The sequence below is a fragment of the Rhinolophus sinicus genome, linkage group LG05, assembly GCF_036562045.2.
Source record: "Rhinolophus sinicus isolate RSC01 linkage group LG05, ASM3656204v1, whole genome shotgun sequence".
NCBI classification, from domain to species: Eukaryota; Metazoa; Chordata; class Mammalia; order Chiroptera; family Rhinolophidae; genus Rhinolophus; species Rhinolophus sinicus.
The window spans coordinates 167,746,901-167,774,655 of record NC_133755.1 but is presented as its reverse complement, the minus strand read 5'-3'; the positions used below and the strand labels follow the sequence as shown (position 1 = coordinate 167,774,655).

Genomic DNA, 27,755 nt, shown 5'->3' with positions numbered 1-27,755 from the left:
TCTAACACAAGTCAATTAAATAACATAAGGTACAGTTACAATTCTATTGTTTCTATTTTAAAAATGCTCAGTGGTTCCTCTTCATTCGATCATGTCTATAATCTTAGCTAAATATTTAAGACTCTCCATAAAATAAAAATATCTCCAACCTATTCTCCTGGCCCAGTCTTCCAATGCTACCCTGTTCATCATGGGAAAAACTGAGCCATTCAATGTCTTCCAAACATTCTGTCCTTACCTACGTTTAGATTTTTGCTTGTGTTTTATTTTTGATTGGTGCCATTACCTCACCCTTATCTCTACCTATCAAGATTGTGCTTATTCTCAGCTACATCATCTTCATGAAGTTTAACCTGATTCCTAAAACCATACATAGTTTTTCTCTTTTGAATTTCAATATATTTTTCTCTCTCCCATGACAATAATAGTATACTTGTTCTGTAGTTCTCTCTGACTTTCTTAGGCCTCGCTTCAAAGTGACTGTAAGTTTCTTGAGAACAAAGGGCTGTGACGTTTTGATGCCCTGCCAAATTTAGCAGTGCCTTGCATATAAAAAAGCATGCAACAAATTCTTGCTGAAGAGCCATCTACAGTTGAAAGATTCTAAATCAACGGGTTTCTGCTGTACCACTGGGGTATATTAAAATTTCTAGTAGCTTCTACTGTTCATATCTAATAAATCATTCCTCAGATCACATGCTTTCTTTCAATGCTATCATGAAAGAAATGACTTCACAATGTGAAAAATAAAAAAACATGTTAAAGTCTTTTAAGTTGTATTTTATTAAATAAAAAAGGTATAATTGGATCCTACTCCTACCCCTCCAAAGCTTTATATAATCAAATTAAGATTTGTCGATTAAAAATTATTCCCCCAAATCATTATATACAATGTAATTTTGGTTACAGTTAGCCTCTGAAAACAATAAAGCTACTAGCTATGACAATAGCATGATGTCATCTCTGACTACAGTTTCTAAAAATTAAATATATATATATATATATATATATATATATATATATATATATATATATATACTGTGTCAGGAAGTGCAATCTCAGGCAAAAACGTAAAAAAAAAGATATATATATATATATATAATATCACAAAGAAAAACATATATATATATGTATGTTTTGCTTTTCTCTACAAAAAGCTTTTCTTTTTCTTCCTTTTTTTCCCCTGAGATTGCACTTCCTGACACAGTATAAAAGGATATGTAAATTAAACAACTTTTCATCAATAATAGCTCATTACTGGGTGAGTCTGTCACAGGATACTGAGTCAAATGTTAACTCTTTATAATTTCCAAAGTTATTTTTATAAAGTAACAGAAATTTTAAATTTATTATCCAATGATAAAAATATTTAATTTGCATTTTAATAAAACATCATATACACACAACATGAATGAACATATATCTTCAGTTGTGCCCTAGTAATAAAAATAAACTCAATGATTCAAGAAAACTTGGTAAGTTTGTATTACGAAATAAACTTCAATGTAAATTGACCTGTGTAAAAACTTGTACTGGAATCTGCTAAAATAGGTGATTCATAACAATCTATACTTGAAATGTTAATTTACAGGCCAAATAAAGTGTTTCAATTTAATGGGCTAATTTAATTATACAAAATTAATAAACTAGAATTGCATTTTCATTATATGATTTCCTTATAAAAATTAGATTACCAAAGAAACTGCTAAAGCTAATGAATATGGGAAAATGAAGTGAATCAGAACCAACTTCGAACTTTGACTTAGAATGCTTATTTTATCTGCCTACAACTGTTTGGAAACAAGTTAGAATTTCCAGCAGTTCATGAGCTACAACTTCCACTGACTGCTATTAAGTTAGATGTTGTGGGTGTCTGTGGCTTAAATTTTAGAAATTGGTCAAGTTAAACACATGGAATCGAAATTTTAATTTTAATTCTAGTACAAGAGCAGAAATGAAAATAGCTACCACTAAACAAAGCCTATCACGTGCAGCTCACTATTGTAACACTTCCCAGTATCATTCTGTGAATCCACATAACAACCCTGAAAACTATTATCATCACAATTTAACAAATAATAAAACAGAGGCTCAGACAGGTTAAATGACTTGCCCCGGATGACAAACCTGGTTAATAGAAGATTGGGATTTGTGCCCATGTCCAAGTCCAAAACTTTCTGTCACACAACTCCAGATAGACCTGGGGTTAGGCATACCACCCATATCATACAAGTGAAGGGTTTTTATTATTATTGAATATTAAAGTTCAGTCTTTAGACACACACACACACACACACACACACACACACACACACACACACAACCTTGAATATGTGGTCTTCTGGTATATCTTAAACTCAGATAAAATTTGTCATTAATACCTCCATCGATCTCTAGCTGATACAACCATGTCATAAAATCACTGCTCTCATGTTACTCTCTGGATTCCTAGAACATTGTATATAGCATTCTCTCCTTCCCACAGAGTCTAATGCACCAAAATTCTATATCCCCCCAATTAAAACTAAATGCTAAGAGGTGAATGTGGTCAGGGCAAAATAAGGACAAAAACTAACTCCCATCAAGGTATATATCAGTTAGATGTTTTGCCTCCTGTGGTTGACACTTGAAAAGTGACATCAGAAGTCTAACAATATCACCTATGGTTCCTGAGTTGTGGTCCATGGAATTTGGAATGGTGAGGCTATAGTCAAAGTGTAGTGTTGCACAATTTCTCCATAAGCAAAAGTCAATTCACTCACAGAAGCTTCCAGAGCTGCAGGGCAATCCTACAACCTCGGCTGCTTCAGCAACATCTGGCAGTTTGAGCCTATCAATATAGTTGTTTTTCCCCATTGTCGCCCCAGCCAATGTAAACAATTCCCAGCAAAGAATCTTTACCAAAAAATAGTTCAGTGTCACAATGACTTGAAGGGAAATTACTTAGGCAACATGGAGACTGTTTCAAGGCATATATCAATCAAAGTTGTAACTGCCTTAGGACACTGAAATACATGAGCACACAAGCTAAAACATAAACTAAAGATGCTCTATAAAAACATGGAATACACACTTTGATTAAATTACACAATTTATAACTATTCTTCTAAAAAATATGTGATTATGATATTTCTACAAATTTTAAAAGTACTTCTACATGTATTTTCTCAGATTTTTAAGACACTGAAAGATACAAAACTATTTTAACTAGTCATATGTAATGTTATTGAAATCATGGGCCTCTTTGAGAGTCAGATGAAAACTCTGGATCCGCTCGGAAAAAAAAAATACACTGGGGTTTAAATCATGTCTTTCATTTTTATAGTGAAAGGAACTATGCCCTTTTCAAAACATTTTATCCTATATTGTAGGATTAATTCTTATTCCCTTGATACCAGTGATACTACAGGTTTCTACTAAATTGTTTTTCCTATGTTCAGGAATGTAACCTTTTATTGATGCCAGCAGAAGCTGCCTACTTGTAATCACATGCTTTCTATCAGTACAACTGATACCAGTGTATGGTTTAGAAATGCTAAAATTAGTATGGTGAAATTAACCAATACCTAAGTTTGCAACATGTATAAAAAGATAGTCAAGGAACATAGAGAACAGTGAGAAGATGAGGTGGATGAGCAGATGCCAAGGGGAAAATGTAGCTATAGCTAAGACAAAGATGGGTAAAATAATCCTTATACAGTTATACTTATTCCATTAAAGGCAACAGAAATTTCTGGAATTAAAAAAAATGAGTTTAAAAAGAAACTATACATTACATGAAATTTTATTTTTATCTTTATTGAAATGTCATTTTCCCCTATCCTGGGATATCAGGGAGGTGTTTTTGAGATGGTTATAAAACAAAAGGAAATGTATGAATATATTCACTGTGCTTTCCTAATGGACTAGCTGCATAAAGTCCTATAGAAAAAGGAATATTTCCTAACTTATTATCAACAAAAAGTATAATGATTCTTGATATGAGAATCACTGTAATTATAGAAATCTAGTAATTTATCTTGAAAATATTAAATTCTTATAAATTTATAAACTGCAGAGTTCAAAATAAGTTTTGAGATGGTTAAATGGGATATAACAATGTTTAACAGAAATTAATCTGAAATTGCAAAAATCTTAATCTTATACTAAATTTTGTTTAGATCTAAAGTATGAGAAGGGTGAGGAAATATATTATTTTGCTTTACTTGATTTTATAATTATCTTTCATAATTTACACATGGCATTCTAAAAGCTATACTAATCCTTCAACATCTTAGTCATTTTAAACTTGATTTCCGATGAAAATCGAGTCTATGGTAATGTTAAATCTTCTGGTTTCCTTGTCTGCCCATTAAAGGGAGTTTGCTATGGATTTTTCTTTCTTTTACTTACCTATGTCAGGCTTTAGGTCAGTAGGCAAGCTTAACTTCCTTGACATCTTTGCTGAAAAATAAAATGCATTTTTAAAGTTCTGAACAATCTTTGATTCATACTTAATACCAACTGCCATTCGTAAGAAGTGAATATGTTTATTACTAAATCTAGATGCTAAGATAATTAAAATGATTAATAATATTATGGGTGGAAAGTAAATCTTATTTTCAACTTTTTAAAAAGTTTGTACTTACTTGATGTAATATCTTTCTCAGGTTGAAGCCCTTACTTCAACAAGGAAACCTTTTAAATTCTAACTTCTAATTATTTCTTAGGTTCACAGGAAAGGATTAGATTTTTCTAAGAGAAGGAAGGTCAATTCTCAGAAGGAAGATGTTTCAGATAAAGACAAAGGCATAAGACTGAGTTTGGGTAGGTGACATAATAAAATCTGTCTAGCTCTTCATCTTCATAGCTACTGAACTTATTATTTTTCAGTTAATTTCTAGAATACAGGACAAACCTACATCTACAATCAAATTATTTGATTACATTATAAAATATTTGGCTCAACCATTTCTTGATAGTGTTAACATCTCTTTTTATATTTCAGTGAAAAACAAACAAAAAAAACCAAAGCCATGCTCAAACCAAAATTACAGTATTTACAAACTATAAGCTACAGATATTTTGATGTCTACTTAGTACCGTGTTTTCCCGAAAACAAGATCTAACCAGAAAATAAACCCCAGCATGATTTTTCAGGATGACATCCCCTGAACATAAGCCATAATGCGTCTTTTGGAGCAAAACTTAATGTAAGACCTGGTCTTATTTTCAGGGAAACACGGTATTAGAATAAGAAAAAAGCCTTTATGTAAATTTACTGGAATTCACTTTCCATCCTCAAAATCAGTTATTGCTGTAATCTAGGAAATGATTTAAAGTTAGGAGTTGTTTAACTATGCTATGTTAGTGGCAGTGCATGCAAAACAGAATAGTGCTTCCTATGTGAAATTCTGAGAAAGCATTTGTTTGTTAATATATGAATGTGTATATTGGGTTAAATTTTGGACTGTTAGGAGATACTTAAAGCACAGACCCTGCTAATCCATAAGGGCGCCATGTACACAAAGAGAAATCCAGTCATAGTACATAACTTCCACATCTAAAAAAATGACAAATCCAGTGTTAGGAAAGAGGCATTAGGCAAATTGGGAAGGGATGGGGGGAAATCAAGTTTTCACTTCTAAACTTCATTAATCTAATTAGTGGGTCAATGGGTCAAATATGTGAATCAGTTTTTTTCCCATTTTCACCCAGTCTTAATCAATCTCAGTTAAAAGATAAAATGTAATACAAAACTAAAATAGCCAAATGACATCTATGGTTACTTGATCTCATAGAAATGGCTGCTATTGTATTTAATATCCTATTCCATTAAAATCAGAAGATATTATACCTCTAAAACCGTCTTCTAAAATGCAATCTTAAAACATTTTTGAAAGAATCCAGAGCTTTTCACCAAATATCATAGGTACAATGTACTTGTTAGTTAAACTAGAAAAATCAGTCTGGGAGTCTCAAGATACTTTTAGCATCTGATGATGCAGATGCCCCTCTTGACTCCACTACTATGACTTGGTCAAGTTATTCTAAGTCTTTAGGACTAGTGCTTATCAAACTGAATGGGCACATCAATTAGCTGGGGATGCTAAATCAGATTCTGTATGTACTCCTGGACGAGGGCCTGGGATTCCGCACTTCTGTAACAAGCTCCCAGAAGATGCTGATGCTGCTGGTCTATGGACCACACTTAGAGCAGCAGAGTCCCTCAACTAAAAGCACCTTCCCAACAGGAGCTAAGACTAACTCATCAAACCAGTACGTATAGACATTAAGTCCACCACAAACATTTCTTGAACAAGTTTCAATAGCTAGTGTATAAAAGGAGGAAGTGTATAGTGATTGGGACTGGATTTGGAAATCAGATCAAATCTGAGTTTGAATCCACTTCTACCAACTACTAGGTGTGTGTGACCTTAGGCCAATCACTTTGCCTTTCTAAACCTTAATTCCTCATCTGTAAAATCAGGATAGTAATAAGGTCAATTTCACAGTTGTGAGGATTATGTAAGATGATGCAAGCAAAGCACTGAGCATACTACCTGATACAAAGTATGGACTTGATAAATGTTAGTGATTATTTTTTAATAATAAGCAAATAAAATGTTTTTTTTATAAACTTTAAAATGCTATACAGATGAGCAATTCATATAAACAACCCAATGTCACTTTAATTCTATGGTAAAATTCCAAGTAGCTAAGTGTATGCTTTTAATCTTCCTTAGGGGTTCTACTAGAAAAACTTTCATATTAACTTTTCAAAGATTTAAGTTAATCCTTCCCATAAAATATTTATTTATTTATTTTTGGTCTAGCACTAACTGAATTTCTTGAACATGTGAAAAAAAAGGAATATAACTAATCAGCTTTCAAATAATTCTTCAGTTGGTCTAATTTTGACATTTTATTCAGAGGTTAAAACCACACACACAAATGACTAGGTAGATTTCCTGAATATAGTAACTTTACAATAAATGTCACAAAATGAATTAATTACGGAGTCTATTATTTCCTCCTGAAACACTACAATTGGAGACTTACAACATGACCAACTCAATCATAGTGTTTAATCAAAAGACAGTCATATTTAAACCACACTGCTGTTATATTTGGTTATAAATTTAAGCAATCTCCTTGAATACAGAATTTGAAACGACAAATGTTAAAAGATTACCCTTTGTTATTTCGTGTGTATTCTAGCTATCAATATTATTTAAAAAAAGATAGAGAAGAATTTTGATGAGCTGAGAAACATTTATAGGTGGGGACAGGGGTAGAGGGAAACTTATTAATCTATTAAATATTTATTGAGCACATGACAGCAATTTGCCAGGCAGCAGGCATTTCCTGCCCTCCGGGAGTTCACAGTCCATTGGTGGAAGCAAACAACTCCAATGCAACCTAGCAAGTACTACCAACAGAGGTGAGCCCAATGTACTTATTAGAGTACACTAGACTTATACCCATCTAAGACTATGGGGTATGAAGACAAAGCCAGCAAGGAATAGTTTCGACTTTCTACATCTTCACAAAACAGTATGTTCCCCAAACATTTTTTTGTTGACAGTATTTTTCTTTTGACCTAAAATTTGCATACAAATGCACAAATCTTAAATTATATTCACTGAGTTTTGATGACATATACACCCATGTAACTTAAACCCTTTACAAGATATAGAACTTTATTATCACTCCACAAATGTCACATATATTCCTTCCTAATCAATTCCTGCCCTCATCCACAGAAAAAAACACTGTTCCAATGCTTTTCCATCATTGATTAGTTCGTCTATTCTAGAACTTCATATACATGAAATCATAGCATAAACTCTTGTGTAAGGCATCTTTCATTTAGGATGTTTTAATTTTCTTTCCAAAATATTTTAAAGCTTATTTTTCAATGCACAGAATGAGAATTTTTAGATGAAAAAACAGTCTCAATTAACAGATTCACAGGCAGGATCAGATTAACATTTTCTTACTGTTATCCCATACTCATGCATTTTATCTTTAAGCTTTTTGAATTATGTGTTTTCTATAGAAAATTTGGAAAAATATAGAAAAACAGAAAACAAAATCCTCATGAATGCCGATAATCAAGAGGGAACATTTTTTGTATCTCCTACTCGCTGCTTTTTAAAACCCATTTTTATTTATACAGTTGAGATGAAATATACAAATCTGTATCCTGCTCTTTTTTCACTATTAAAACAAGCATTTTTCTTATACCAACTATTAGTATATTTTAATGACTACATATTTATTTATATGAACACTTATTGAGCAGTAAGGTATTTTCTAACATATATGTTAATAAAAATGTACATAAATATTTCCATATATTTTGGATTACTTTCTTAGGAGAGAGTTTCATAGGGGACAATCATTGCCAGTACAACTCCCCCAACCACCAATGTCTTCTAAAGTAAGTCTTCAAGAAGTATTTTCACTTCTTTTTAAGTTTTAAAGAAAGGTATATAAGCATAATATTTCACAAACTCCTGTTCAGCTAAATACAAAGAAAACCATGCATCAGAGAAAATCTGGCAATATGTGCAAGTCCCAGCTCACAATTACATCCCCCCAAAACTCAAGTTGTTCCATGTTTTTATCATATTAAGTGTAGCTGAGAAATCTGAAGCCATGTAATCACCAACTTTTGAAAACAACATCTATTTTTTATGAATGCTTCTGGAGAGATGGAAATGAAAGGACTGAAGGAGGGGGAGGGGTTTAAATCCTTGTCATTCCACCTTATATAATTTGTATATATCGGTCTTCCAGTTCCATAACCCTTTCTTCTGTAGTTTCAATCCAGGGATACTAAACCCATTTCAGATATTGAACTTGTCAGTACTAAAATTTTCATTTTATTCATTATAAAGTTTCTATTTGCAGTGATATTTTCCGTTTGTTCATTATGACTTTTTTTCCTTTCAGTACTTGAACATATAGTAGCTATGTTTATTAAAAAAATCCTTGACTGCTAATTTCAACTTTTAGGTCATCTTGAGGTCTGTTTCTACTGATTCATTTTTAAATTCTTACATTATGGGTCGTATCTCCCTACATTAGATTGTAAATCTTGATTTTATATGCCTAGGAACTTCTGATTAAATGCTGGTCATAGTGGATAATACGTTGAAGGGAATCTGGATTACACTGTCAACCAATAGATGTTGAGTTTTATTCTGCCATACAGTCAAATTACCAGCAGATTCTTTTGGTTTTACGAGGCTCAGATTTAGTCTTTGTTAGGGTGAGTCTATTTCAGTTTAAATTTAGTTCTAGATTATGGCTTTAATGCTCAGAGTGGCCTTTTTGGGACATCAACAGAAGGACTGAGGTTTCAGCAAGGTCTAACTGTAACAACTCCTAGCACTTGTGAATGACAGCTGGTATCACTGGTCAGTTTGCAGGCTCACAGCAGGTGGGTGCTGCTAGGTTTTGTGGTCTTGCTCGGCTCATGTGCAGCCCAGCTCTGAGGCAAGGACCTTCATTGAATCCCCAAAGACATCTAGGAATTTCCCTCAGAGCAGTTCCTTTCTCTCTAGTACTCTGCCTCACAAATTCCAGTCCATTTAGCGGCCTAGAAGTCCACTCTCTGTCTCCTTGGCGTAAGAGACTGCAACTCCACTTGGATTCTCCCCACCCTGAACTGCAACAGGAAAGTGTTCTGTGGCAGAAAGCTGGGGAGGCTGTTGGGTTCACCTCATGTTTCTCCTGTCTCTCAAGGATGATAGTCACGGACTGCCTATTGTTCAGTGCCTGGAAAGAAGAGCCTTATATATTCTATTTTTAAAGTGGGAGGCTAAGTCACAAACCAAAGGTCAAAAGCTGAAATTCGGGCTACATGTTTGTATTTTTCAATTTTTTTGTGACTACTTCTGGGGAATGTACTTGTTTTCAAGTCTGTTTAGTCAACTTCCTTGAGGGCAGGTCCACCCCTGGGGAAGCTCCCGTCAGTCCTGGCTTATACTCTGTACTTTGGTATAATTTTATGATGAAGTGGTTGTAGACTTTATCCAGCAATTTTCTGATGCTCATATATTTACTTCTCAGGAGTATCACAAGCACTTGCCAACTCAGTGATCTTGTCAGCTGATTTCATTGTACTTGTAAAACTTCTGCTCATACTTTGAAGTTATTCAACTTGCATTGAGGCTTTCACACTGAAAACACGTGCTTTGAATGAGTTCTCGGAAGACAACTCTTTAACTGTATTCTTTAACTGTATTTTCCTCTTTGAGTGTATTCTTCAACTCTTGTCCCTTACATTCAGTATCTTCCTTGCTTTAAAATCCGTTGTCACTAGAGAAAATAAACTGCTCTCTTTTTCTATGCCTTTATCCACAGGAGAAACAATGGGAATGACAGTAAAGAAGTTTTTCCAATCTGAGGAAAACTGTTACCACAGATACGTCTCAGCAGGCTGTTAACTTGAGTCTTTGTTCTCTCTTCTTATGAACCTGAATGAGGATATCAAGCAGGCTGGCTGAGTCAGCAGTAAAGAGCTGCATTTGCCTGGCAGGAATAATAAACTTATACCTGATCACAACAATCATGTTTGCAATGGTAGTTTCAATACCAAGGAAAGATGCATGATGTTCAAGAGAAGCAAATCTCAAGGAAAGAGGCCTGCTTGGACCATTATACCAGAGATGACAGTTTCATCATTATTGGTACTTTTTAGTTCTTTGCAACTGTAGAAATCTTTGTAAAGTTTCTCAATTATGGAGATTCGTATTGCTTCTTTGAAATTAAACAGATGCTTTGTAATTTCCTTTTAATTTTTCTACCCACTATGTTCCACATCTTATTTTTGTAAGGAAGGTTTCTTAAAAGAAAGGAACAAAGAACTATAACCTCAGCTTTTTAGAATATGACTTTCATAGTAAACGGCATATCAACAATAAAAGGTAAGGGACTTATTATGACAGTATGAAGAAGATGCAAAAAAAATAAATATCTTTGTTTATACTGAGAAATGTTCAATAATTAGAATAAAGTGACAATCACTTTATCACTTCTTTCACCTCCTGCAGAGATCCAATGCCACTCTTTACAGGGGTAATGTTGAAATGTATGATATTAAATAAAACAATCAGAATAGTAGAAGACTAAAAATCAGCTTGTAGGATATGGTAAAAATCCAAGAGGGAAAGTGGGACCAAGAAATATAAATTTTCCTATCATTTATCACACATTTCAATAGTCATTCAAATTATTGAATTTAATATCTAAATTTCACGAGTTTGGGAATAGAAGTTATGTTGCAAAATATGGTATTTATGTATGTGTCTAGCATTTAATATGTGCTCAATAAACATGATGATGAATGAATAAATAAACAAAAACTGTCACTGGAACTTCTATAGAAAAAAACTAAATTTCTTCATAAGTGAAATAAAGAGAAAAAGGGGGCAAATTAAATACAGACCTATTAATCAAAAGATGAGTTTAGAAATACAGAAAACAGATCTACTACCTGAAATGAAGGAAAACCTATAAAGAGATACTAATACCTGCCTGGTAAAGATTTGACAGTAACAAGTTCTTTTCATTCTTGAATTTCTAGAGCTTTTGTCTTCAATATTTTGCCTGTCTCTATTTGCTTTCCATAAATTCATAAAATGTAATGTCTAGGATATCACCATAATTAAACTCTGCAACACCTCAAAGTCCATTTTCTGCAGAATAAAAGGTATTACATAAACCTAACATAGTGTTATGGGCTCAGTTGTTCCCTGAAAATTCTTATGTTGAAGCCCTAATTGCCAGGACCTCAGAATGTAGCCTTATTTGGAGATGGGGCCTTTAAAAAGGTGATTGATTACATTGAAATAAGGCAATTAGGGGTGGGCCCTAATCCAATCTGCCTGGTACTTATAAGAGGAAATTTGGACACACACAAACACCAGAGGTACATGTACACAGAAGAAAGACTATGTGAAGACACAGTGAGAAGGCAGCCATCGTCAAGCCAAGGAGAGAGGTCTCAGAAGAAACCAAATCTGTTGGTTTCTTGGACTTCTAGCCTCTAGAACTGTTCTAAAGAAAATAAATTTCTGTTTTTTAAGCCATCGCGTATGTGGTATGGCAGTCCTAGTAGTTAATTAATACCATCAGTAATGGCAGAACGTAAATTGCCACATTAATAGTTCTGCTCAAACAATAGTTGACAAAGAGATTATTTCAGTCATATAACTTTAATCTGGATGAATTTTATGTTAGAGAACAAACAGCACGTTATATTTAGAAAGATCATTGTACATTCTTCTAATGTAAGAAAAGGATGATTCTACAGAGAGATAAATGCATATAAAATTAAGTACTGGGATACAAAACACAGAGACTTTACTGAGATTTTATTATGAAACTCAATAGAAAATACATCAGAAATATAATTAAAATTTGAATACAAAATATGCCATACTCTTCAGATTTTAGTCATCCTGAAAAAGAAGAAGAATTCATTAGAGGAACTCAGGTTTGTGTAATGGTTTTAAAGTATCTGCCTGTGAAATTTAATTTTTGACAAATGAAAGGTAAGTAATAATCTTTCAAAGTAGAAAATACTAGTTACCTGTAAAAATGACATTACTGCACACTTGACTCATCTTCTCTTTCAAGATGAGCTCCTATTTTTAATGCCATATTGTGAATTAAATACAAAGATGAACTTCTATAGATGTAAGAGCCATATTTTGCATTGAATATTGGGAGAATATAAAGTAAAAATATCAATACTAATTTGAGTTTTATAATGAATTGAAATAATTTTATAACTTAAAATTTTACTTCATTTGATACATACCTTTCATTCATATAGCAAACTTGAAATGGGCTTCTAAGAATTTATTTTTCAACTTGTAAACATAAAAGAAATGGGAAGACAGCACAAAAAAAAGAGACCACATAACACGAAAACGGGGACATGGTATAATAAAACAAGTGTCAAGAGACCTGGATTCTGGTGCTAAGTGATTACCATGGGACATTGCTCTGGATATGTCACTTAACTTCTTTGACATTCAATTTCTTCCCTTGAAAAATAAAGGGGCTTGCACTGCTTTAAAACTGTAGTATTAATGAAATAGTGACTGAGACTACAATGACTAAGAACAGATTTAAGTTGCGTCAGAACATTTTAATTTTAAAAAGAAATTTGGACTCAATAAAAACAGCACTTGGAATAATGAGCATTATCTATAAACTGATTTTAAAAATTACTTCAATTTTTGCTAAGAAAGGTAATTAATCATTACCCAAGTAACTGCAAACTCGGACTTGGAAAGATAAAGAGGGCCTTGGAGGTATAACACTGCCTATATGAACAACTACCATGCAAAATATCTAGTATGGTGTCTAGAACTTAGGAGGCATTCATCCAATGGAGCTATTATTTCTGTTTTATCACAACACTCACTGTCACTGTACTTTTGAATCTTTATTCTTTAATCTCTATTATTATTTCTCTCTCACAGTGTCATGTAATCAATTTCGTAATCATTCCTTCTACATGAAAATTAGTAATAAAATTGGACATGAGCAGTGTTGTGGACTATAGAATCCAGCTAGAAATCTACTTTCAGAAGGAAACAGAATCACAATGAAATAGAATACATTTTAGAAAAGGGTAATCATGTAGTGACAAAAATCTACCAAACAATCCTAGAATCTGGACCATATTTTATTCATAAGGATATCATAAAAAATTAGATTAAGTTTCATAAAGACATATATTTTAGGACTATTTTTACATAAATTTAAACAATAAAAAGTTTTACAGAATTTTATACTTCCAAAGTTTTATAAAATATAAATAATGAGCAGAAAAAAAATTGATAACCAATCTTATTTTCTAAATGATTTACAGAAATTGCTAACACTACAAGAAATTAATTGATTTTGGAAATATCGGTCATTAAAATTTTATAAACAAAAATTAATCATAAGGTATGAATAAGCAAAACAAATCATTATATATGCATTATGTGCATGTACCTTTCTTTAGGGATGCTGCAATTGCATTATATTCTGCTATATTTTTGCTGTTAAACTCCCAAAAGTTATGTCTTTTTAGGCTGCTGTTCTTATGTACAAACAAGATAGTCATTGTCAGTATCCTTTACCTGAGTTAGATACCAGTCAGGAAACAATGAAGGCAGGCTGTGGGTAGGGTTAGGGGACTCTACTGTTTGCTCTAGTTACTTTACCTTGAGTCTGGTCTTTTGAGCAAGGTAGACTTCTAGGCACTCTATATTATGTTTGGGTGAGAGGTACCAAAATGGCATCCATGATCTGGTGTTAGGACAGAACTTAATTACGAGCCATCTTTTTCCAGGACACCATGCAGATAAGATAGGGTCATAACCAGATTATCTAGTTACAAATCACACAATGGATTTGTTTTTGAGACATTACAGCCTTCAGTAAATTGTCGTAAGAGGTAATATTGTACAGTGTTAAAGAGGACAAAGAGTGGAGTCAGGCTACCTGGGTAAATGCTGGCTCTGTCATTTGCTAGCTTGGTAACCAATAGATACATTACTTTACACTCTAACCCTCAAGTTTCTGTAATACAGGGAAATAACAGTAAGTAGATCATTGAGGTTACTGAGTGGATTAAGAAAAATTATTTATAAAGTGCTGGTAAACTGCCAGGAAAATTATAATTATTAAATATCATTATATATTTTAAAAAATATTGTTATCATTTCAGCTACCTCAACTGTATTGTTGGTTTTCTATGCATGGGTTAGGCTGTTAAAGTAAGAACAGCATCCTGCAACCCACACCTCCTCCTCTCCCCGCCCTCTCCAATATGATACCAACTGCAGTTACTTTCAGAGTAGGTGAAACTAAGGGACAAAGGAGCCCAGACATTCTGTCAGCCTTTCACACACGGTGGTACTTTTACCAGAGCCAAGGCTTAATTCTTATGCCTTCCCTTATTAGGCCACTGCATAATTGCCTAAGGCTGAAGTTATAGATGTTTGCAGACTGAGGAAGATAGAGGTAATAATTTTATGAGGTTCAGGATACTTCAGAGCAAGTATGGGATTGGATGAGAGGAAACAGTGAGTTCAGAATACTCAAGGATTCCTATGAGCTTCATATGGAAGCTTTTGACACTATAAGCTTCATATAGAAAATACGTCTCAACAGAGAGCTCTTCAGGAAATCCTATGATTTTCCCCCCTCAATATTGCATTGTCATTTTATGTTTTTCAATGGCATATTTTATGCTAAGTCTTATTACAAAACTAGACATTAATGCATGGAGATAAACTGTGTCATTTTTTTTAACTGCAAAATCTATACAGTCTAAAATGCAGCAGTCTCCATTTAAATGAAGAAAAAATTTAGAAGTGAACTTTCCTTCTATACATCTTGGGACATATCTTGGGACTAAAACACACTGAGAGATTCCAAACAAAAACAAACAAAATTATATGTAAAATAGAAGATAGAACAGTGGTTTCTGAAGATGAAAAATAATTGTGTACAACTGTGTAACTAACAAAGTTTCAAAAGCTGAACAAAGTTATTATATTTCCCAATAAATGTAACTATAAAAACTGGCATGACAAAAAGAAAAACTTGCCAATAACATAAAAAGCAAGAACGTTGTCAAAGAACTATTCTCCCAATAAAGTTCTCAGTCCTAAGAAATTTGTTAATTGACGTCTTTCAAATATTCAAGCTCAGATATTCCATGCTATGTATTATATTGAAAACACAGAAAAAAATGGGAAACTATTCAATACATTTAACAAAGGAACTATAACCCCAGGATCAAAAATCAGACATAAATTCAAAAAATTTAATTATGTATACAGTCCCTTTCAAGGTAAAATTCCTAGGTAACTAAATTCTAGAAGTTCTTCAGTAAACCATACGTAGGAAAGTCCCTTCTAATTTTTTTTATATTACATAACAGTAAAATAACCTCTAAAGTACTATTAAGATAGAATGTACTATTAGGTTAGAATATACTACAAAGAAAATTTGTTGGAAAAGTATTATGCTGTAGTGCTAGTACATAATTAAAGTGACTTCAGTTCTACCAACTGATTAACTAAAACCCCACAAACACAGAGGTAAATAATTGATTCTCCATTAATGAAGAGCCCTTTTTGCCCAACAATAAACCACCTCATTTAAAAAATGACAAGAAGTGTTAACAGTCAGCCAAAGTTAATACGACTAAACAGGGTTCAATTTACAACATGCAGACAGTATGAATACTATTTTTAAGAATTTTTGAAATTTAATTTTACTGTATGTTAAAAATTATCAATTGAAATAAAGTAAATCTATTCTACCTGCCTAGATATTCATCTAATACAATTCAAGAAATATGTGGTGGGAGTTTTGGGGGAAATAATAACAATATATTAAAAATTTTGGATTTAAATCAAAGATTAAATTTATTCTTTTTATAAAATGGTGTTTGTCCAGTGTTTAAAAATCTCTAGAGAACATTCAAATTTTTATGACCAAAAAATCCTAGTTTCATTATGTCCACAAGTTTGGTTATATAGTTTACACAACATTTTAAAACTTTGAAAACCTTAGATTAAGCAATTCATTTCCAAGTATATTCATAAAAACAATCAAAGGAATAATATATTCTCCGTCACTCATTTTTACTTGGTGGGTGGGTAGTAAAAAACTCCCATTTCACCCAAGGATAGTGCAGATTACAGATTAAAAGAGGCAATCTTTTAGAGAAACATTTTCATGAAATTTGTGGTCTTGAAAATGTGAAGAGGATGGAATAAAGGTAGAAAAACATACAAATAAAACTCTAAAGGAAAGAAAAATTTAAAAACTTGGGAGTATAAAATCATACTATTTATGGCATAAATTGAACCCTGCTTTATTTTAAAGCAACAATAAAAATTAATAGAACAATTCACACCGTAAAGTCAGAGAAAGAACTGCAACCCCAATTTAACTGATTTTTTAATAATTATTGCCCCAATGAGTTTAGAAGAAACACACCCCAAGAGATTGTTTAGCATAGAAGTATAGAAATAAATTAATATATTCAAAATGCAATACATTAGATCATTTTTTGGTGTTGAGTTAGCATTGCATATAGCAAGGATTAGAAACAAAATAGAAATTTCTATTTCCTACCTATATCACTGGCTACCATCTTGGAAAACTTTCTGCTTTTGGTCTTCACTGAAAATAATATTTTGATATAAAATGTCAAAATCTATTCAAATAAAACTAAATAAATTAAACAATATTAAAATAAAATACTTTAAAATAAAGATACTATACCCTTTTCTATAAAATTATTCATTTTTTGTTCATCATCTGAATTGTGAGGTGATGAAGAACCTACACAAATGAAGACAATGGAAGGAACAGGCACAAGGTCAGTCACAAACACTGAGAAGTCACAGGGAAAAGTACAAACAAAATAATCCGGTAACCTCTACAAGTTGCCACACTACTGGCCACAAGGAAATGTCATGGGTATAGTTACTAACATTCTTGTAATATTACAGTAAGAACAGCGGTCAGTAGTGCATTATCCTTTCCGGTAGACCAATCCCTTAGAATAAATATGAACTCTAATATATAATAATTTTTCTATTAAGGTACAACCATGTGGCCAAAGCTTGGTATAAATTATATCCTGGAGAACAGATAAAGAAAAATATGAGTAGAGGTTAATTAACTGCTTCTGAAAGAAAATATAAAAATTCTTGAAATTAGTTAAGTGAATAAGGTTTATCTAGTAGAACTAAGAATCCTGTACAAGTACTATACTGGCAAAATTTATTTCAGAGTTAGTTTTCTAGATACAAACTTCAAAATAGTATGTAAATTCTACTATTACTACAGAGACTTTTAAAGTATTGAGGATAATATTTATAATTATAGATATGTTCAAATATTTATTTAAATATTTAATTTTATCTCAGCTATGACTTCCAGTAAGTTTATCTAATACTTTTATACGATTTTGCCATTTTCCTTTAAAAAGGTGTTTCTAATTTTTCACAGTATTTAATTTCTAACATATATCCTTTAAATAAATGCAATCCTAAGTAGCATTCTAGTTGAATTTTATTCTAGTTAAACTATTTATTCTTTATAATAGTTAAAATACCTCATCCATTAAATTTTTAAATCACCTCAACTGTAAATAAATCACTCCCTGTCCCTTGAATTCCCTAACACTTTATCTGTATATTTATCTTATGATGTTAATCACTTAATACCCTATATTTTAAGTTTCCACACATCTGACCTTTCCCACTAGACTGAACTTCTGAAAAGCTGGGCCCCCATTTGATTGCATTCCCTTTGCACTCAGTGCAGTACTTTACCTGTAGAAATCTCTAAGTAAACATTTGCCAAATGTATAAAACTTTTCTGCTAAAGCAAATACCTAGGACATTACTGGCAGCAAATAAAAAGATTTCTCCGTGTTCTTTCTTTTTCTTATCCCAGTGAAAGTATTGAACCTTAATAAGTAAGGTCAAATTTGACCTCCCCTTCTGCAACTAAATCGTACTTTCTTTGACCAGGTGGAAAATGTCCTTGAGGTCTCTTCAGACCAAGTAAAACCTGCCAACATCGGCAGAATCCAATTACTTTTATAATAGTCTTAAAAGATTACTCTTTAAAAACCAAGTTTTGATAAACAACATTTATAGATCCTCATAAATCCTATTAAAAAAATCATATAAGTAACATTGACCTCAGTAACATTTTCAGGAATGGAAACAGCTATACTTATTTTTCATGTAAATATAATTCAGATTTAAAGAAGGTAATGGCTATGGTAAGATGCTGTATATATATTTTAAAACATCATTGTCATCTGATACTAACTTAGCTACATGAAAGTACAACATTTATTAATATTTGCTTTATTTGATATATTTGATATTAGAGCAATAGCAAGATAACATAGCTAAACATAAATATAAAATTATAAAAATGTTTAGTATTTCTAACTTAAAAATAGGCAACATAATCTGTAAATGAAAATACAAGCAGATTCATAGATTTATTTTCCCTAAGTGAATATGCTCACCACTAAGTTGTCATACTACTGTGATAGCTCATGAAAAAGTTCCAGAAATATTTCCAGCATATCCTACTTGAATATATTTGCCAAATTACTATGATTAAATAAACAGAAAATATCTACAGCTTTTTGCTTTTCTAGGGTACATGTCAACTCCTGAAGGTACCATGTCATGGTCTGTGTGGCTCTGGGTTTTCTTCAATTTGAAATAACCTAATAAATGTTTTTATCATTTCAACACACACACACACACACACACACACACACACACACATTTTGGATGCAGTAGTAAAAAATTCCAACTCTACTAAAGTGCTCAGTGAAGCTATCTTAGTTCTTCAAAATAAAGATCAAACAGAGATGGCAGAAATAATTTTCTATGTTAATTCAGGATGGCAGAATTACTTTTCTATTTTTATGTTGGTTTATTTAAAAATAAGTGGGAAAGGCAAACTATTTTTTAATAGAGCTTTGATACTGACTCAACTGTTGAGATCACAAATCTTGATTGTGAGATTTAAAAGCTTTCCAAAAAAGTCTGTTCATTTGTATGTATTATTTTGAGTAAACACATTGATTTTGATAAAGGGCACCTGGCTTCTTTTCATTATAATAGTGGTCCTCTTAGGATTTATAAAGAACTCCAACTTCCAACCCAGTTATCCATTTCCTCTTTCTCATTAATACAGTTTTCTATGAAATATATTGGTTTTAAAATCTATATTGTATCATTTAACTATTTACTTGTCATATGTCTTTGTCTTATTTATTTCCCATGGCACTGCAGAAAGTATTTGAGGCTAGTAATGTAATTACTACTTTCCATGGTTTTAATAACATGTTACCCCTGTTCAGATTCACCTCCAACTCACCCCATCCATTTTTCTCTTTTTGACCATCCTAAATTAGAAGAATTTGCGTGTGTTGGTGAGAAGAATAACAAGTCGTTCCTTTATTTCCTTATTAGAATGCTAACAGGAATGAAGGCAAAAAGGTTACAAATGTGTAAAGAGAAAGACAACTGGCCCATGATAGGTAGCAAAAATTACTATGAACTATTTAAAAATAGATAAGTAGTGAGACACAAGCTGTAACAATATAGTGTCAAAGGGATAGCTTTCCAGAATTTTATTCTATTTTTATTGTACTTCCTAGTACTTATGTGTGACTGACATCTATCTCCTACTATATGAAACGTTTCAGGCACAACTACTGTCTACTGAAGTTTGATTTGTTTTTGTAAAAGTAGTCTTTCCTGATGCACAGGAACAGATATAATTCTCCAGAGAACGCTTATATCTTTCAGAGCATAATCAAAGACTAAACTAAATAAACTAAGTTTTATATCTAAAAATAAGAATTTGACACTTAACAATGATTTTTGAAGTCACAATTTTTACTTTTAAGGTGTTTCAGTTTCTCTGGTACAAAGAAGAGAGAATTTAAAAGGTTTTTACCTTTATGTACTTTTTATATTTATATACTTAGATTTAAATATACACAATTACCTCTTATTGGGTTATTCCAAATTGCTAGATGTACACACCTATTCAAAGTTTGGCTTAGGATAAAAAGGAGTATTAATTTATTTGGCTTGAATCTTGTTAAAATACCTTTCATGGTCATTTAACATATTAAAAGATAATAAGTTGCATGTTATTCAATTTGGCTTATAGCCGTAACATATTGACAAACACATTCACATAGCCTTTTGGGAAGGTGAGACCATCAGAAGTGTATGTAATCACAGGAAGAACAGCAATAATTAAAAGATACTATAATTCTAAATTCCAAAATCAGAAATAACTCTAGTCCTATGAGATGGGAAATACAGCTACTTGCTCCATATTATTCATTCAAACTTTATTCTACCAATGTTCAAACTTAACATTAGGTGCTAATTCAGTGAGTGATTCTTACGGCTCGATATGTTTTATTAGTTTAATGAGTAAATTTAAATATGAAATTTAAAGACTAAGAAAACCAGAAGGTGGATGTATTTTAAGAAATTATTAACTTGTACAATATCAAAAAATACAATTAAAAAAAAAATCACAAAAGCTTTTACAGTCCTAAATCTAAGAAAATGCTAAACTGAAATATCAGGGAGTAAAATAAAATGCACTTCTCAATATTTCCCACTCTTAAAATTCTTTCTGATGTAGTATATCCAGCTATGGAAGAATCAGAGTCTGTCTAAGAACAATGTTACTTAATGATAAGAAAAATCTTTCCAATAGAAAGTTGATGAAAATTCCCCGCCAGAATGATTTGATAAATATGGTAGTTAAAATTCTGAAGTCAACCTTATTAAAAATTAGCAAAGTTTCCATCCACTAAAAATATAATAAATTCAGGGTCTTCTTAATCTTAAGGAGATTCAAAAGATACTAAAAATAATGTTCCTCTCTCTAAAATATTAACATATAAATAGGTTATATAAAGATCTACATATAAATAAGAAAGGACAACTTCTTTAATATAGCTACAAAATTATAAAGCTATTACTTTGATCAAAAACAAGAATATAACTAGTCTACAATTATACTGTCTACAGTCACCACTGGAGTGTATTGAAATTTTTTCATATTTAAATGGACATTATTCAAGGATTAGAGTACACTCTACCAGATGATGATAGGCATGCCTAGAGCAAAGACAAGATTGAAGATAATCAAACCACTTGGTAAAAAGTAAAATACATTTTCCCTAAGAAAGTATACATATTAGAAAGCTAAGTAAACAGTTATATGACTCCTAACAGATACAGATGTGGATTTTTATCTAGAGCATTTCTTTTCACGTAGAAAAACAGTTATGATTTTAAGAATGAATATGTGATTCTAAAGGTCCTTGTAGGTGTATTTTAAATGCTTTTCTATAACAAGGAATATTGATATGTTATAGTGGTTTCTGTAGAATTATAATTATTAATGAAATAAAAACCAAATTACCTGAAGTCGGAGATTTGCAGCGATCCTCTGGGATGACAGTCCCTTCACTAATATCACACAGGCCTGCTAAAAAACAAAACCAAAAACTAAATGACACCACAAATTTATGTAAGTGCAGTTTTATCTCCTATTTAGAGTACACATTTAATGACTATCCATATAAAAATACCAAGAACATTAACAGACTGCTGGCATTAACACTACGCTCATTAGTTGTGAGACAGGAACATAGGAAAGTTTTGATATTAAAATACCTCAAATTAATACAGTGGTTATCAGTTAAACATAAAAAACTAAATTTTTAAGAGATAATTTACTATTCAAGGACATTAGACATAATGCAGGACTACGTTTAAAATTAGTGATTTGAAGGACACATGATATAATTATTATTGGATTTCTTTTTTTTTTAAATAAATTTTAATTGGAGATATTGGGGAACAGTATGTTTCTCCAGGGCCCATCAGCTCCAAGTCATTGTCCTTCAATCTAGTTGTGGAGGGCGCAGCTCAGCTCCACGTCCAGTTGCCGTTTTCAATCTTAGTTGCAGGGGGCACAGCCCACCATCCCAGGCAGGAATTGAACTGGCAACCATGTTGTTGAGAGCTCGCGCTTTAACCAATTGAGCCATCTGGCCGTCCCTATTGGTGACTACAGTTAATAATACTGTATTGAATATCTGAAAGTTGCTAAGAGAGATCTTAAAAGTTCTCATCACAAGAAAAGAAAAAAACAATTTTTTGTAACTATGTAACGTGAACTACACTTACTGTGATCATTTTATTTATATACAAATCTCCAATCATTATGTTGTATACCTGAAACTCATATAATATGTCCATTATACCTCAATAAAAAAATAAATAGCAGTGATAATACACTCCAGTATTACAATGAGCCTAGTAATGAATAAAAATAATCAATTTTGAAAATTTAAGCCTTTGGTATTTTGCCAACTGCTATTAAAGACTATAAAATGTTCTAAGTGATATAATTCTCATTCTTAAAATAGCCTACAAAGAACCATTTAGGAAGCTAAATTAAATAATGGGATATAGACTCTTTAATTTAGGTATTAAATTACTGGGTAAACTAAATCCCCCCTCAATACCTTCCCTCTGATTCAGGGTAAGAGTCAGAGTCCCACTGGCCATTACGGGTTGATGTATATGACCCCATGGTATGACTGTGGCATATACTGTGTGATTATAGTACATCCCATTACCTCTCTGGCTATATTTGCTCTCTTTCCACCTGCTTCCCCAACTCCCTCACTGTTCCGACTCCAGCCACAATTACTCCTCATTGTACCTTGAACTTGCCAGGTATATTCCTTCAGAGCCACTGTACTTGCTCTTCTCTGCTGAAAATGTTCTTTCCACAGATATCCTCATGAATAACAGTTCTCTCACTTCCTTTAAATCTTTACCTGAATATTGTATTTAAAATTTAACACCCCTGTCACAGATATTTCACATCCCCCCTCATTTATTTTTCCCCTTTAGCACTATTATGCAACTTATTACATATCACTTATTTTTTAACTGTATTTTCCAGTAGAATGTGACTTCTACAAGGACAGAGATTTTTATCTGTTTTAATACCCATAATAGTGCATAGCACCTGGTAGGTGCTCCATAAATATGTGTTGAATAACTGAATGAATATATGCAAAAGAATTTCATAGTATCTCATCTAATCTATCTCCTATGTTACTGCCAGATTTTCTGCATACATTCCTAGCAATACAATTACCTCAGCTTTGCCCAAATGAATCCCAATCCAATTAGCTAGCTGGTGATCACCAACATACACTAAGTGCTTCTTATGTGTCAGATACTGTTCAAGTGACTCATTTAACTCTCACCGCAGTCAATGAGGTAGACATTATTATACTCATTTTGCAGGAGAAACTAAGGCACTAAGTGTTTTAAGTATCTTATTCAGTGATAAAACCAAATTACTTCTAGAGACAGTCAACTTCATTGTCATTGTCAGAGATATATAATTTCTCTTTCAAATGTGTAATTAGGAGGCTTAATTTACTACTAAAAATGTTCCAAAACCCACAATCATATGTTATTCAACATAATACATTCACTAACTGAGGCACACTACATCCAAGTTAGCATCAGGCCACGAGTTGACCCACTAGGTCCTATGACTTAATCCAAGGATTGGCAAACACTTTCTGTGAAGGTCCAGGCTGCTTTTTGGAGCCAATCTGTAGCAACTACTCATCTTTAATAAAAGCAGCCATAGATAAAACATAAGCAAATAAGCATGGTGCTGTTCTAATAAAACTTATTTGCAAAAATAGGGAACGAGCCAGATTTGGCCCAAGGAAAGTAGTTTGCTAACTCCTGCTTTAATCAATCTTGACTTCATCAAACTGAGCTAAGTATTCAGGTCACTTCCACCTGTTTGGGTCATAAAGGTATCACGGATTTCTTTATCAAATACTGATTAACTTAAGGAAACATATGTCAACAGGCTGCCACGAGCCATCAAGGTAGTTACCAGATTAAAAAAGTAATGTCAATTTTGGTACAACTTACTTTTAGTAAATGCCTGTTGACTGCTATTGATACCTATTTTCAATATGCACACAAGGATCAGCTACTTAGCAAATCATCCTAGAATTTTGACTGATTTGTACATCAAGTTCACTGATTTATAAAATATTTGACCTTCATCAAATTGGGGTGCCACTTACAAATTCTTTTCACAAATTCCCTTGATATCTTTTTATCACTGCTTGGTCTGCCTAACTTACATAATGTAGCTTAGTCTTTAATTTCTCTACTATACTTCATATTTTCCAGAAAGAAAACTCATTCTTGTTAATGGAGAATTGAGAAACAAAAGTTATTTTTAGTTCTACATTCTGTTTTTTAACTATCATTTCAAATCATCCCCGAAGTGAGGTTCTAATGTTTTCTTAACTATATTTTTATGGTAAACAAACATTTTGCTATACATATTTCACATTTTTTTGGAAATCAGCCTTATTTCAAAAGAGTACTTATTGAACTATGCAACATTTTTATTCATCCTTGATTGTACTGCTTATTTCTACATAGTACCTTTTTTTCCTGTAACACACACACACACACACACACACACACACACACACACACACATACACACTTCAACTAGTACTACTGAACTCCGTAGCTATTTCTTTTCTTCTATCTTACTGAAAATACTGAAGACTTGAAAGTATTAGCAATTGTATAGTCAAAAACTTCATTTTTAGAGCTTCCTCTGCATAACTTCTGAAAATATCTTTCTTAAAGTCTAGATACAGCTTTGTGCCTCAATTACCTTCTTTATAAGTATCAACTTTCAAGACTAAGTACTTTTTCATGTGTTTATCACTTTCACATTACTAATTAGATCTTATTTGGGTTTAGAATTATACTCAGAATAGACATTTTCCTTTTATATCCTTCATTGAGTGAAAAAATGGCCAGCAAAACAAGACAAATATGTTTTACTTTTAGTAGAATTAAGACTTTTAACAGATATATAAGTTAATGAACTACTTCATCACTACTTGTCCCTATGACAGATTCATAATTTTTGCTATGAAAACATTGTACATATTTTACTCAATATTTCAACTGTATTTTAATAAGCTATAAAACATTTAAACTTAAATAAGTAGTAATGTTTATTTTATAAAATAATTTAATAAGTGACATCTTATTCTTTATGAAAATATATTAGCATCTATAGATAGGAAAAAATTCTCCACTCAAACTGATTAAAAAAGACAAAAGAATAATTTGACGGTATTTGAGCTATATGTCAAGAATATATTATAAAATATACACTTTAGCAAGAATATCATTTTTACAGCAATGTGATTAAAGAATTTTAGTGCCAATTATTCTACATTGAATTTTACTTGAAATACAAATAATTATGTTTTAGAATTAAGGCAAAAATATCAAGATGATAAGGTATATTTTCAAATAACTTCTTAAAAATTTCAATTTAAAATATAATTCTAAGCATTATTAAAGTGAGCATAATAACAATAAGTAAATATATTAAACTGATAAAGGAAATGTTTAGGCACAGGACAATTAACTGCTCAATAAAAAAAGGAACAAGTAATAATTGAATAATATAAGGTTTATTACAAAATAAAGTAGGATGCAGTGAAATTTAAGAAAAACTATTTTAAAAATTACATTGTAAAATTGGTCTTTATCCTTGGATAAATTTAGGTATTTAATTTCTAGAAATTTTATGTAAATTATGATGGGGTATCAAGGATCAAAGAAATTAACTAATTTTAGGAGTAATAAAATTTTTACTACAGGTTTGTAGTAAAATTGTTAAAAGTGTATGTCTCCCCCCAAAACTTTCTTCTCTATCATGATAATGTTCTAACCTTCTAACACTAAATACTAGTTTCTTTGCTTTATAAAGAAACTGGATAGGGACACAAACATTTCAATAGCTGTTTTCATATACATATTATAAGATTACATAATGAGTATATTATTTTAGACATAGTGTTTTAATAAGTTCTTTTAAAAATAAATGAAAAAAACCCCAATGATTTTACAGACAAAAACAAACATGTCATGACTTTATCAACATGGAATAAATAACTTACTTAAAAAGAATATAAGCTAGAAAGGCCGCACATGTAAGAAGTCACAATCAGCATACATTAGCGAAGCAATGAAAAGCAGAAGAAAAAAGAAAAGGAGACAAAGATACTAGAATGGTATGGCTGGGAAAATTTCTGCTGAAGACAACACATGACAAACGATCACACACAAACAAAAAGTAAGCATTAAGCATAAGTGATAATAAGGTCTATCTCATCACCGTGTTTTTTTTTGTGTGTTTTTTTTCTTCTTTCGTGAATTGTAACACAGGTAGTATTAGGCAATAATGTCATGAGAGCAACTGAGAAATGAACCTCAGAGAGAATTTAAATTCTGAGGCATTGAGTTAGGAAGTATAGACCAGATCTGCCCAGTGTTCCACTGCACAACGGCATTCTGCAAATGTGGTAAATCTGCCCAAGACAGGGTTCCCTTAATCCCAGGTCCAGCAAGGCAGGTGCTGTGGAAACGGAAGCCTGCAGGCAGTAACTGCTGGAGGCCTCATTGATATACCCCTATGTGCCAGAGATCCAATGCCATTTTCTGTGTGTGCCGTGAGGTTTAAAAAAAAAAGCGAGGTGTACTGGTAAAGACAGTTAGCTATACATGTGTTCTATGAAGTATTAGTATTAAAACATTTAAAAATATAAAGAGAATTCTTAATGGATCTGGATTTGCACTGAATCAAGGTTATTTGAGAACAATATTATTTTCATACAACCGAAATTCACTTTTGCATCAACTTTTTCACATGGGAAATGATTCCTTTGAATTAAATAGCTGAAACAATGAATTGTTGGTCTCACGATACCAAATAATAAAAGGGGCAAAACTTTAAAATTAACTTTTGTCTGTGATAATAAGACACATTTTCCTGTCATTATAATTTAGCTAAAGAAGTATGACACTGTGGTTCTTTCTCAATGTTAAATAAAATCCTAAAATATTAAGAACAAAAGCCAAATCTAATAATAATACAAAACAAATAGAGGGTTAAACCTTTCACTAGTTTGGCAGTTTATATATACAGACTAAATCAGGCAAGCTATTTATTTAACTGAAGTACTTATATTCACAGAAGTAACTCAGCATTTAAAGAAATCC

At 32.0% G+C, this 27,755-nt stretch overlaps 1 protein-coding gene across 6 annotated transcripts in view; it reads right to left on the bottom strand.

Annotated features, from left to right (window-relative positions):
* The window catches only part of STXBP5 (syntaxin binding protein 5), a 158,862-nt gene that overhangs the window by 24,123 nt on the left and 106,984 nt on the right, over positions 1-27,755 (bottom strand). The window contains exons 19-22 of one of the 6 annotated variants that reach the window (XM_019746931.2): positions 22,021-22,086; positions 17,302-17,361; positions 17,152-17,199; positions 4,393-4,443 (exon numbers count right to left, since the gene is read on the bottom strand). In XM_019746931.2, the coding sequence (XP_019602490.2) occupies positions 4,393-4,443; positions 17,152-17,199; positions 17,302-17,361; positions 22,021-22,086 (225 nt within the window). The remainder of the gene's footprint in view (positions 1-4,392; positions 4,444-17,151; positions 17,200-17,301; positions 17,362-22,020; positions 22,087-27,755) is intronic. The other 5 variants (XM_019746932.2, XM_019746933.2, XM_019746934.2 and 2 more) reach the window with 5 other exon arrangements.